Below are 14,350 nucleotides of genomic sequence, written 5' to 3' on the forward strand. Positions count from 1 at the left end.
CCACTCTTGTTCTTTATTTATATAAATGATATACCCTCAAGTACTATCAAGTACTACACATGATTCTAATATAGTTTTGTTTGCTGATGGCACTAGCTTGATAGTAAAGGTTGTTGTGTGAAACGGTGGCACTGTTTCAGATAGTGCAGTTCAAGACATAAGGTCATGACTTGTAGAAAATAAACGAACACTAGATCACAGTGAGACTCAATTTTTGCAGTTTCTAACACACAATTCCCCAAAAAACTGAGGTTTTAATTTCACAGAATGGGTATATGATTAGTGAAACTGAACAGTTCAAATTTCTAGGTGTTCAGATAGATAACTGTCGTGGAAATCGCACGTTCGGAATCTTGTTCAAAGACTGAATACTGTCATTTTTACTGTTAGAACGCTATCTGAAGTAAGTGATAGTTCGATACGAAAAGTAGTCTACTTTGCTTATTTTCATTCGCTTATGACGTATGGTATTATATTTCGGGGTAACTCGTCCCATCCTCAAACCGAATTTTTGGCTCAGAAAGGGGAGCTTCTGGCAATAAGTAGTGTAATTTCGCGAACCTCTTGTCGACCCCTGTTCATTAGTCTGGGTATTCTGATATTGGCCTCTCAATGTATATATTCTTTACTGTGATTTACTGTTAACAATAATAGTTTTTTTCCAAGAATTAGCAGCTTTCACTCAGCTAATGCTAGGCAGAAATCCACCTGCTTTTCAATAAGCTACCACAAGAATTCAAAAATCTTAGCGGGAATCCACACGCTTTCAAATCCAAATTGAAGAGTTTGCTCATGGGTCACTCCTTCTATTCTGTCGAGGAGTTCCTTAAAAAATTAAGCAGATTCCTGTGTTATATTGTTGATTGCGTTTACTTAAAATTATGGCTTGTCGTTTCTCTGGATTCATAAATATTTTATTTTATCTGTTATTACTTTTCTATAGTAATTCACGTGCTTACACGTTCCATGATCTTGGAAATTTGCTCAGCAATTTGATCCTACGGAAATGGATGTGTAAAATAAAATAATTATCATGTAAGTAAAACATGCAAAGGACTTACTGACACATGTGATTGTTTTTTTATATATTTTACATCACTAGTTTATTAAATCTCAGTTTCTCTTTCCCCTACAACTAAAGACTGCTGTAGCTCATAATATTAAAAAATTTAGCTTTTCACATTCGTACTGTAGTGATGGCACTGCTTTTACTTGTATTTTATTGTCCATTAATTTTGCATAAGTTGTTTACTTGTCATTAATGTCATCTACACTCCTGGAAATGGAAAAAAGAACATATTGACACCGGTGTGTCAGACCCACCATACTTGCTCCGGACACTGCGAGAGGGCTGTACAAGCAATGATCACACGCACAGCACAGCGGACACACCAGGAACCGCGGTGTTGGCCGTCGAATGGCGCTAGCTGCGCAGCATTTGTGCACCGCCGCCGTCAGTGTCAGCCAGTTTGCCGTGGCATACGGAGCTCCATCGCAGTCTTTAACACTGGTAGCATGCCGCGACAGCGTGGACGTGAACCGTATGTGCAGTTGATGGACTTTGAGCGAGGGCGTATAGTGGGCATGCGGGAGGCCGGGTGGACATATCGCCGAATTGCTCAACACGTGGGGCGTGAGGTCTCCACAGTACATCGATGTTGTCGCCAGTGGTCGGCGGAAGGTGCACGTGCCCGTCGACCTGGGACCGGACCGCAGCTACGCATGGATGCACGCCAAGACCGTAGGATCCTACGCAGTGCCGTAGGGGACCGCACCGCCACTTCCCAGCAAATTAGGGACACTGTTGCTCCTGGGGTATCGGCGAGGACCATTCGCAACCGTCTCTATGAAGCTGGGCTACGGTCCCGCACACCGTTAGGCCGTCTTCCGCTCACGCCCCAACATCGTGCAGCCCGCCTCCAGTGGTGTCGCGACAGGCGTGAATGGAGGGACGAATGGAGACGTGTCGTCTTCAGCGATGAGAATCGCTTCTGCCTTGGTGCCAATGATGGTCGTATGCGTGTTTGGCGCCGTGCAGGTGAGCGCCACAGTCAGGACTGCATACGATCAAGGCACACAGGGCCAACACCCGGCATCATGGTGTGGGGAGCGATCTCCTACACTGGCCGTACACCTCTGGTGATCGTCGAGGGGACACTGAATAGTGCACGGTACATCCAAACCGTCATCGAACCCATCGTTCTACCATTCCTAGACCGGCAAGGGAACTTGCTGTTCCAACAGGACAATGCACGTCCGCATGTATCCTGTGCCACCCACCGTGCTCTAGAAGGTGTAAGTCAACTACCCTGGCCAGCAAGATCTCCGAATCTGTCCCCCATTGAGTATGTTTGGGACTGGATGAAGCGTCGTCTCACACGGTCTGCACGTCCAGCACGAACGCTGGTCCAACTGAGGCGCCAGGTGGAAATGGCATGGCAAGCCATTCCACAGGACTACTTCCAGCATCTCTACGTTCGTCTCCATGGGAGAATAGCAGCCTGCATTGCTGTGAAAGGTGGATATACACTGTACTAGTGGCGACATTGTGCATGCTCTGTTGCCTGTGTCTATGTGCCTATGTTTCTGTCAGTGTGATCATGTGATGTATCTGACCCCAGGAATGTGTCAATAAAGTTTCCCCTTCCTGGGACAATGAATTCACGGTGTTCTTATTTCAATTTCCAGGAGTGTATTAACTGTAAATGCGACGATTCTTATACTCAGTATGACTGGACTGAATCTGATAACTCCGTAGAAACATGACTGGTGCAACTAAGGACTTCCTAGTCCATCACTTTACTTTTCACTGATTTACTGTTAAGTTTTAGTCTAAGTATGTACTTCGAATGCAACGGCTTACAGTATCTACATTTTCAATTATGAAATCAAGTTTGATGTCATTAAACATCCATGTTATTAGTGTAATCAGTTTATTTCAAAATTTAATCGTTTCCTTTCTTACCTTGGTTCATCCCAATCGCAATTCTTGGAGGAGGAAAGCGATTGACGACTGCACTGCTGTTTTGCATACGATACGAGTTTTCATAGTGTTGCGTGCTAAACTGCAAAGCAGAGAGAAATTTCTACAGCGTTGACGACATTGACTGAAAGAGTGTTCCTCTTCTTTGAAGGCTGAAAACGGGGACGCTGGCGGCCCTGTTCTGCGACGGAGAATGCGAGGAGGCGTCGAACGTGACGTCACTGGTGCGGCTGGCCGTCGACCGCTACCACCGGCTCGTCCACGCCTTCAGCGGTGAGTATCCCTAGCGTGTCACGCCTTTCGTAGTGCGCTGCCAAAAGCTGCGGCCACACGAATTATATCTGCTGCCTCAGCTTTACATCTGCCTTTGCTCACTTCACAAAAGAATTATAGCTTGTTCTACTGACTGACGTCCTTGAACGTTGTATTAGTCGAACAGACAAGTATATGTTTTCCTTCTGGAGACCTAACAGGGTAATTGACAGGACAATAATGACATCATTTCGACATCTTCATAACAACAATAGAAAAATTGTGGTTCTATGTATGACAGCTTGAATATTTCCTTAAAAGAGAACAGAAAACGGACTCTAGAGCTATTATTAAGCACAAATTAATGTTATGTACATTTATATAGCCTTTCGTTAAATAGATAAGATTAAAAAATTAACATCTTGGTTCTGAAGCCTTTTGAAATTGAAATAAGGCTTTAATTCGAATTAAAGTGATGGAAATATGCGTACGACAAAGTGATATTGAAAGGCGTCTCAGACTTTAACAATATGTTCTGTCCATTAAACTGATAATTATGTACACTGAAGCGCCAAAGAAACTGGTATAGGCATTCGTATTCAAATACAGAGACATGTAAACAGGCAAAATTCGGCGCTGCGGTCGGCAATGCCTATATAAGACAACAACAGCCTAGCGCAGTTGTTAGATCGGTTACTGCTGCTACAATGGCCCGTCATCAAAATTTAAGTGAGTTCGAACGTGGTGTTACAGTCGGCGCACGAGCTATAGGACACAGCTTCTCCGATGAAGTGGGGATTTTCCCGTACGATCATTTCACCACTGTACTGTGAATATCAGGAATCCGGTAAAACATCAAATCTCCGACATCACTGCTGCCGTAAAAATATCTTGCAAGAACAGGACCAACGACGACTGAAGAGAATCGTTCAACGTGACACAAGTGCAACCCTTCCGCAAATTGCTGCAGATTTCAATGCAGGGTCATCAAACAAGTGTCAGCGTGCGTACCATTCAACGAAACATCATTGATATGGGCTTTCTGAGTAGAAGGCCCACTAGTGTACCATTGATGACTGCATGACACAAAGCTTTACGACCCCCCTAGGCCCGTCAACACTGACATTGTACTAAGTGTTACTAGAGATACGTTGTCTGGTCGGACAAGTCTCGTTTCAAATTGTATCGAGCGGATGGACGTGTACGGGTATGGAGACAACCTCATGAATACATGGGCCCTAGATGTCAGCAGGACACTGTTCAAGCTGGTGGAGGCTCTGTAATGGTGTGTGACGTGTGCAGTTGGAGTAATATGGGACCCGTGATACGTCTAGATACGACTCTGACAGTTGATACGTACGTAAGCATCCTGTCTGACCACCTGCATCAATTCATGTCCGCTGAGAATTCCGACGGACTTGGGCAATTCCAGCAGTACCATGCGACACTCCACACGTCCATAAATGTTACAGAGTGGCTCCAGGAACACTCTTCTGAGTTTAAGCACTTCCGCTGGCTACCGAACTCCCCAGACATGAACATTATTGAACATATCTGGGATGCCTTGGAACGTGCTGCTCAGAAGAGATCTCCACCCCCTCGTACTCTTACTGATTTATGGACAGCCCTGCAGGATTCAGGGTGTCAGTCCCCTCCAGCACTACTTCAGACATTAGTCGAATCCATAGCATGTCGTGTTGCTGCACTCCTGAGTGCTCCCGGGGGCCCTACACGATATTAGGCAGGTGTACCAATTCCTTTGGCCCTTCAGTGTAAATAGGAACAAAATAAATGTTGACAAAAGATAAGAAAATGTCTGGAAATTTTACCCATCCTACACAAATCATGCAGATTTCAATGCAGGGTCAGAGAGATTATATAAAAGTGTTGAATATGTCATCGGGTTTAATAGTAAACATGAAAAGCTTCCTCCTGTTATCCTTCGGCAGCACATGACCCATAGAATCAAAATTCACTTGTAGTCCATGCATTAGTCTACAGTGCAAGGGAGTTCGATACAATAACTGTGGATACTGAATGTCTAAGAATTTTGAATGAAACTACTGTATAAAGTGATCGTTAAGATTTTCGGGATCAAGTACAATAATTTTCAAGATATTTTACTTAACATTTCCGACACATCTAATGAGGTTATCATGGGAGAGTACGAAAGCAAAATTTTCGGGCCATCACAACGAAAAATCGCCTGGTGAACGATATGATCTTTCAAACTCCAATGAGAAAGTTCACTGACTAGTTCAAAAATAAATCCTCAGTCCCATTCAAGCATCTGAGGAACAACAAACATTTTAAGAATGTGGTACCCCACAGCTCCCAATATTTGAAGAACGTCTGATTTACCGCCATAGCTGCTCATGGAAATTCTTGATTGAACAACCAGTTCGATCCACTGTCTAACATCAGGATCATAAAAATATTTATATCATCACACAAAGCGATAAAATCAGTATCGTCAAAAAATAAAATCCATGAAATTGTCGCTATTCTCAAATGGTAAAAAATGTGCAAAACGGTGCACTCATTCATAATATATTAACAGTCATGTTATTTTAACGGTTTACTTGTTTACTAATGAGCGCAGTGTTTAGCACATTTGTATGACTGACGACGTAATTTCTTACTGTTTGACAACAGCAACGAATTCGCGGTCTTTATTATCTGACGCCATTGATTTTAGCCCCTAGTATGATGTTTTAAATGTTTTCATGAATCCCATGATGGTCTGTGGGACGAAACTGTTTGTTGAATAAGGAAACTTTATCTGCAGATCTTAGCGTTAAATCGTAGCGTTCTTCGAACAGTAAACAATTAACCATCTCAAAATTAAAAAGAGATGAGTAGATGTATTCCAAGGAGAAAAGTAACAGGACAAATATTGTCATGTGAAAGGAAGATAACAGATATTTACTTTTGGGTTACCTCTGATATTCTGTACCAAATTCCAAAGGGTGCCTGGATACCAAATGTGCACCTTACGTCGGTACACCTCAAACATGACAGGTCGATTGGTGCGAAAATTTAAGGTTAGTTCCGATAACAATTATCCCCTTTGTTATAGGATAGCATTTTGTGTGAATAGCTGTATCGAAACATGACGAATGACGAAGGACGAAGCTCGGATAGTTTATAGTTCGCACGCTTGATGAGATAAAAGAAATTATTCAGACAATTAAGGGAGAGGAAAATTTAATTGTCATGGGGGAGTGTATTTCGAAGAGAAAGAAAAATAATAGGAAAATTTGGACTGTTAAAAAGGAATGAAAGGTGAAGCCGCCTGTTACGTAGCATAATTTAGTCATTGCTAACACTACGTTGAAGAATCAAGAAAGAGGATTGCATACGTGGGAAATACCATGAGACACCAAAAAGTTCAGATTGATTATATAATGGTTAGACAGATATTTCTGAACCTGATTTTAAACTGTAATACATTTCCAGGAAAGAAATTAGGTGCTGGCAGGTGTGAATTTTACCGAAAATGAAATAGCTCCAAGTACTATGGGACTTAACATCTGAGGTCATCAGTCCCCTAGACTTAGAACTACTTAAACCTTACTAATCTAAGGACATCACAAATCCATGCCCGAGGCAGGATTCGAACCTGCGACCGTAGCAGCAGCGCGGTTCTGGAGTGAAGCGCCTAGAACCGAACGGCCACAGTGGCCGGCCGAATTTTACGGAACCATTAGTTTGATAAGCCATGGTTGCAAAATACTGACATGAATTATTTACAGAAAAATGGAAACACTAATATACGCTGACCTCGGGCAATATCAGTTCGGGTGCCAGAGATATGTTGGAACTATATACTGACGCTACTACTAATCTTAGAATATAGGTTAAAGAAAGGCAAACCTTATCCCCAATGTTTTTCAGTCTGTACGTTCATCAAAGAAAAAAAATCTAAGAAAAATTAGGAGAAGGAATTAAAGTTCATGGAAAAGAAAAAAACATTGAGGATGGAGACAGCAAGGACTTGGAAGAGCAGTTGAACGGAATGGACAGTATCTCGAAAGGAGGATACAAAAAGAACATTAACAAAAGTAAAATAACGGCTATGGAATGTAGTCGAATTAAATTAGGCGATGCTGATGGGATTAAGTTAGAAAATGAGACACTAAAAGTAGTCGATGAGTTTTGCTATTTGGGCAGTAAAATAACTGATGATCGCCGAAACAGAGGGGACATAAAATGTACACTGGCAATGGCAAGAAAAGCGTTTCGAAAGAAGAGAAATTTGTTTAAGCAGTTTAGAAAAGAAGAGAACGAAAGCTCTTGAAATATGGCGCTACAGAAGAATGTTGTAGTTTAGATGGGTAGATCACGTGACTAATGATGAGGTACTGAACAGAATTGGGAGGAAAAGAAATTTGTAGCCCAAATTGACTAGAAGATGGCATCGGTTGATAGGATACATTCAGAGTCATCAATAAATCCACAGTTTACTTCTGGAAAGAAGTGGGATGTGGAATAACATCTGCAGAGGGAGACCAAGTAACTAATACAGTAAGCATGTTGAAATGGATGTAGGTTGCAGTAGTTATTTGGATATAAATAGGTTTGGATAGGATAGAGTAGCGTGGAGAGCTCCATCAAGCCAGTCTTCGGATTGAAGATCACAACAACGACATCTTATGGAACAGTACACATTTGTGTAGAGTAGCATCTACAGAAATTGTTAGTGTCTGTAATGCAAGAGAGGTCCTAAGAACAGATTATTTGTGGCCTGGCACAAAACACTGTCTCCTGCTTCCACTATATCTACTGATTGTGACAGTCGGTCAGATCTCGGTAACTAACACTTCCTACATTATTGCTAACGCTTGCTAACATTTTTCCTCAGATGCTAGCTTAAGAATCATGAAAGAAGGTTGTATACGTGGAAGAACTCTGGAGATACTAAAAGGTATCAGATAGATTATATAATGGTAAGACAGAGATTTAGGAACCAGGTTTTAAGTTGTAAGACATTTCCAGGGGCAGATGTGGACTCTGACCACAATCTATTGGTTATGACCTGTAGATTAAAACTGAAGAAACTGCAAAAATGTGAGAAATTAAAGAGATGGGACCTGGATAAACTGAAAGAACCAGAGGTTGTACAGAGTTTCAGAGAGAGCATAAGGGAACAATTGACAGGAATAGGGGAAAGAAATACAGTAGAAGAAGAATGGGTAGCTCTGAGGGATGTAGTAGTGAAGGCAGCAGAGGATAAAGTAGGTACAAAGACGAGGGCTGCTAGAAATCCTTGGGTAACAGAAGAAATATTGAATTTAATTGATGAAAGGAGAAAATATAAAAATGCAGTAAATGAAGCAGGCAAAAAGGAATACAAACGTCTCAAAAATGAGATCGACAGGAAGTGCAAAATGGCTAAACAGGGATGGCTAGAGGACAAATGTAAGGATGTAGAAGCTTATCTCACTAGGGGTAAGATAGATACTGCCTACAGGAAAATTAAAGAGACCTTTGGAGAGAAGAGAACCACGTGTATGAATATCAAGAGCTCAGATGGCAGCCCAGTTCTAAGCAAAGAAGGGAAGGCAGAAAGGTGGAAGGAGTATATAGAAGGTTTATACAAGGGCGATGTACTTGAGGACAATATTATGGAAATAGAAGAGGATGTAGATGAAGACGAAATGGGAGATACAATACTGCGTGAAGAGTTTGACAGAGCACTGAAAGACCTGAGTCGAAACAAGGCCCCCGGAGTAGACAACCTTCCATTAGAACTACTGACGGCCTTGGGAGAGCCAGTCATGACAAAACTCTACCAGCTGGTGAGCAAGATGTATGAGACAGGCGAAATACCCTCAGACTTCAAGAAGAATATAATAATTCCAATCCCAAAGAAAGCAGGTGCTGACAGATGTGAAAATTACCGAACTATCAGTTTAATAAGCCACGGCTGCAAAATACTAACGCGAATTCTTTACAGACGAATGGAAAAACTGGTAGATGCAGACCTCGGGGAGGATCAGTTTGGATTCCGTCGAAATGTTGGAACACGTGAGGCAATACTGACCTTACGACTTATCTTAGAAGAAAGATTAAGAAAAGGCAAACCTACGTTTCTAGCATTTGTAGACTTAGAGAAAGCTTTTGACAATGTTGACTGGAATACTCTTTTTCAAATTCTAAAGGTGGCAGGGGTAAAATACAGGGAGCGAAAGGCTATTTATAATTTGTACAGAAACCAGATGGCAGTAATAAGAGTCGAGGGGCATGAAAGGGAAGCAGTGGTTGGGAAAGGAGTGAGACAGGGTTGTAGCCTCTCCCCAATGTTATTCAATCTGTATATTGAGCAAGCAGTAAAGGAAACAAAAGAAAAATTTGGAGTAGGTATTAAAATTCATGGAGACGAAGTAAAAACTTTGAGGTTCGCCGATGACATTGTAATTCTGTCAGAGACGGCAAAGGACTTGGAAGAGCAGTTGAACGGAATGGACAGTGTCTTGAAAGGAGGATATAAGATGAACATTAACAAAAGCAAAACGAGGATAATGTAATGTAGTCAAATTAAATCGGGTGATGCTGAGGGAATTAGATTAGGAAATGAGACACTTAAAGTAGTAAAGGAGTTTTGCTATTTAGGAAGTAAAATAACTGATGATGGTCGAAGTAGAGAGGATATAAAATGTAGACTGGCAATGGCAAGGAAAGCGTTTCTGAAGAAGAGAAATTTGTTAACATCAAATATAGATTTATGTATCAGGAAGTCGTTTCTGAAAGTATTTGTTTGGAGTGTAGCCATGTATGGAAGTGAAACATGGACGATAACTAGTTTGGACAAGAAGAGAATAGAAGCTTTCGAAATGTGGTGCTACAGAAGAATACTGAAGATAAGGTGGATAGATCACGTAACTAATAAGGAGGTATTGAATAGGATTGGGGAGAAGAGAAGTTTGTGGCACAACTTGACTAGAAGAAGGGATCGGTTGGTAGGACATGTTTTGAGCCATCAAGGGATCACAAATTTAGCATTGGAGGGCAGCGTGGAGGGTAAAAATCGTAGAGGGAGACCGAGAGATCAGTACACTAAGCAGATTCAGAAGGATGTAGGTTGCAGTAGGTACTGGGAGATGAAGCAGCTTGCACAGGATAGAGTAGCATGGAGAGCTGCATCAAACCAGTCTCAGGACTGAAGACAACAACAACAGCTAGCTTTTTATGTTTATGAGGTATATAAGAATAAATGTTAATTGTCTAATGTAACTGAATATTTACCTTGCTTTTAACCAAACATGTTTCACCTATTCGTACTAGGAATCATCAGTGGTCAATAAAATCATACATATTTAGTTATGAGATTTGTTCCTGGCATAAAATTTTCATTAACTTACTATTTAAAACTACAGGATTGTGTTTTATCACTTACTTTTATATCTCCTAGTCTTTTACTACGCCCACAAGAGCGTATACGCACAAGAAAAGAATACGAAACGTGAATAGTACGTCACACTCTTGACAACTTGGTACCATACTCTTGACAACCCGATACCAATACAATTTACCTCGATGTATTTTTAAACTTAATTTCATAAAGCTGAACCATTTTTTTTATAACTGTCTGCCTTTGACATCATATCTGTTCCATCTGACACACACTTCCTTCACTGAAATGACTCGTCCCCGTAACCGTTTCCAAAATAGTAAACGAACTATGAAGAGCAGAAACGATTTTATTTAGAGCGGTAATCTATATTTAATTTCTCAGACTTCCATCTTTCTGTTGTGTGGAAGGAACAACGAAAACCGATCCACATGGAGTATAACTTAGTACATAAATAAATATCAAAATTAAAAGTCATTTATTTTTATCCTTTATTCCCATGAAAAGTACAGAAGTACATCGGAAGTTTCTATTATCAGAATGATTTTTTTCCAGTAAGAGATTTTCTTCTCCGATTTCCTTGAGTGTAATGAATAACTTCTCGCATTTTACCACGTAAATGATTTTCTTTTCGGATCCTCACGAGTGGGACCGAGCGAGGTGGCGCAGCGGTAGCACACTGGACTCGCATTCGGGAGGACGACGGTTCAATCCCGCGTCCATCCAACCTGATTTAAGTTTTCTGTGATTTCCCTAAATCACTCCAGGCAAATGCTGGGATGGTTCCTTTCAAAGGGCACGGCCGTCTTCCTTCCCCATCCTTTCCTACTCCGATGAGACCGATGACCTCGCTGTTTGGTCTCTCCCCCAAACAACCCAACCCTCTCGAGTGTTGCAAATAGTGAGTTATATTTTTCCACTCATACAGTTTGCGTGATCGCCAGAAAGGCTTCACAAATTGCGATGCATTTTTAGACGCGCTGCCACGAGAAATTTCCGTTCGAGGCACACGGTTTTAACCCAAACGATGTCCTTAAGCGACAGGGAATGTGACACTGACGCTCCTGCTGATTAGCTGGGCTGCCGGCAATTTTCGTTCTGCGTAATTGCTCTATGCGGAAAAAGAAAAGTAAGTCTCAACACCGCTACTTTTATTGTGATCTAGAAGTTTGATTCTTTCCTGTTTCGTGAGGGCTAACGTCTTGTCGACAATGAGATCATCAGAAAATTTGATCTTGTCTTATATCAAGTTTATTACGCCTTAAGTGGAGATATTAGCTACATTATCATCCTTTAATGGAATGTGGAGCGTTCGTCAATCTGTATATCTGACTGTGCCTGTTTTCTCGTCTAACCTTACTTATATATATTCACGAGCAATTTAATTAGATAGCGATAGTGTTGGGGAGAGAGAGCGAGCGAGCGAGAGAGAGAGAGAGAGGGGGGGGAGGGAGGGGAGAGAGAGAGAGAGAGAGAGAGAGAGAGAGAGAGAGAGAGAGAGAGAGAGAGAAAGCTCTCAAGACCATGACAAAATGACCTGGTCCAAGAATCGTAGACATGAAAGTGATGGTTAAGGCACAACAGGGCCTCCGCTTCATCCCATGAAAATATTTCGCGTACACTCGGATACCATCGCCAGTCTGAATTGTACCTTACTGACAGAATAAATCCACCATACCGTGTACTATTAAACACACGCCCACCGACAGACAACGTCTTGCATAGAGGATGCGTCACATGAGACGTAACACCTCTTTTATTTCGTGAACAGTTCAATACATTGGTCAAAGGTTTTGGGAAATAACAGTTCGCAGAGAGGAACGTAATTTTGTTGTATGAGTAGCACACTTGAATCTTTTCTCAACCAAGTTATTGAAGCAAGTAGAGATTTTTTAAATGAAACGATTTCTTGAAAAGAAAAGTACAGTGACACAACGCTTGTTAACGTTAGCGATGAAACTTTTTGTCTAAGTATCCGACAAATGTACTGATTTTGAAAGACACTGTGCCCGACACCAGCTATCGTTGTGTAAACATCGCAATGTAGGGCTGTGATCTCAGGCTCCATTGTTATATGCAGCAAGCAGATAGGCCTATACCACAAAGTATTTCCTACCAGCAGAAAAGGCTGCTATCGGAGCACAAAAAATGCAGATATAGTGCTGTTTATTTAAGACTTAGACTGGGAAAAGTGGGGTACCAGCTGCCTCAGTTTACCGTCCTCAAAACCTTCAACATTTTCTCAAAAATTTTGTCATACTAACGTCTCTCCCTACCTCGTTTTCATTGTCATACATTCTGCTCTTATTATCACTGGTTCTCAGCCACCTCTACTTTCTCTTTATTCCTCCCCTCCCCCCCCCCCCCCCCTCCCTCCGACACTGTCACCTTCACTCTTTTCCTAACACTATTGTTTAATTGTCCACTACGTTCCACTGCCACTGTGTCCCTCTCTTTCTCCCACAATGTCATCGTCTCCTTCGCTCTTTCTATAACACAACCACTGTCCAGTATCTTCCAGTATTTATTACTTTTCATTTACTTTGCCTCTGCCTTTGTCTTCTTATATCTCAGCATACAAAAGCGCGAATATGTTCCTATGCCAAAATTTTTGGAAAAAATTATAAAGTGCTGACGAAGGTAGAATGAGGTAGCTGGCACCCCACTTTTCAGTCAGAATCTTTTAAATAAAAAGGAACATGTTCGCATTTTTTGTGCTCCGATAGAAGCAATTTCTCCGTGCAACGTTTTCGCCTCAAACCGGATTTTACATGTACAGGCAGGAAAACCTTCAAACTCTGTATTTCGGAAAGATATCAAGAAAATTTTCAAGATTGTTCGAGATAGGGATCTTAGGAATATATTGTAAAAAATTACATCCATTTACAGTGCATAGCCGTCTCGGAATCCGCGGCTGAGTTCTGGTATCCAAGTTTTTGAAGTGTTCCTCGATAGTCAATAAAGATTTTCGGTAACGAGGAGATGCCTCTTCTATATAAGTGCCTAAAAATGCACCGTTAAAATTTGAGCAATTTTCTGCGGCTATTTATTATTTAGATTTCACCTCATGCAGGATTCTAGGTGTAAAAGCAGGGTAATTTTCAACCTCTGTATCTTGGAAACGGTAAAGATATTACGAAAATTTTCGTAGATGTTCGAGACCAGGACCTTAGGAATATATTGTAAAAATTTCAGCCATCTTGTAATCCTTAGTAGGGATTTCGTTCCCTGGGGACGGCGAAAATTTAGTTGAAAAAGACTTTTTGTTGAAAAAGACTTTTTGTCGTGTTTTCCGATCAACCACGCATGAACTAATGGTGCCACCATAAGTCCCATCAAATGTAAAAAGAACCTACCGATTTGCTCCATTTGCCTAAGCGGGAAGAAGTGTGTAATATTCATATTTTGACCCTGTACTGTAATATACTGTTGGGTATACACATTGTTCCTAGCCTAAGAGCTATTCAAAACCTTACATTTTATCACCTATAGAACCCCAGATATGAGCACCGGAAAATCCGGTTCTTAAGAGCGTCGTTTTGGAACATTTAGGACGCATCTGTCTGATGCATACCGACTGGTCCTAATCTATACAACGATTGTAGTAAATGAAACTACGTGATAATATCTAGTCTGTCATAAGGGATTTAGGAAAACTGTTTCAAATGTGTGTATGTATTAAAGTGAACAGCTTTTATTTGAACAGGTACACAGTCTAAATGCTTGATAGAATGGCGGAGCTTGGAACGAGAGCTGTTCTG

The 14,350-nt window shown here is 41.3% G+C and overlaps 1 protein-coding gene across 2 annotated transcripts in view; it reads left to right on the forward strand.

Moving 5' to 3' along the window:
• Nucleotides 1-14,350, forward strand: part of LOC126299546 (elongation of very long chain fatty acids protein AAEL008004-like) — a 299,627-nt gene that overhangs the window by 221,407 nt on the left and 63,870 nt on the right. For both annotated transcript variants that reach the window (XM_049991540.1, XM_049991541.1), the window contains exon 3: nt 3,135-3,256. In XM_049991540.1, the coding sequence (XP_049847497.1) occupies nt 3,135-3,256 (122 nt within the window). The remainder of the gene's footprint in view (nt 1-3,134; nt 3,257-14,350) is intronic.

Source organism: Schistocerca gregaria, chromosome X (genome assembly GCF_023897955.1).
Source record: "Schistocerca gregaria isolate iqSchGreg1 chromosome X, iqSchGreg1.2, whole genome shotgun sequence".
In the NCBI taxonomy this organism is placed as follows: domain Eukaryota; kingdom Metazoa; phylum Arthropoda; class Insecta; order Orthoptera; family Acrididae; genus Schistocerca; species Schistocerca gregaria.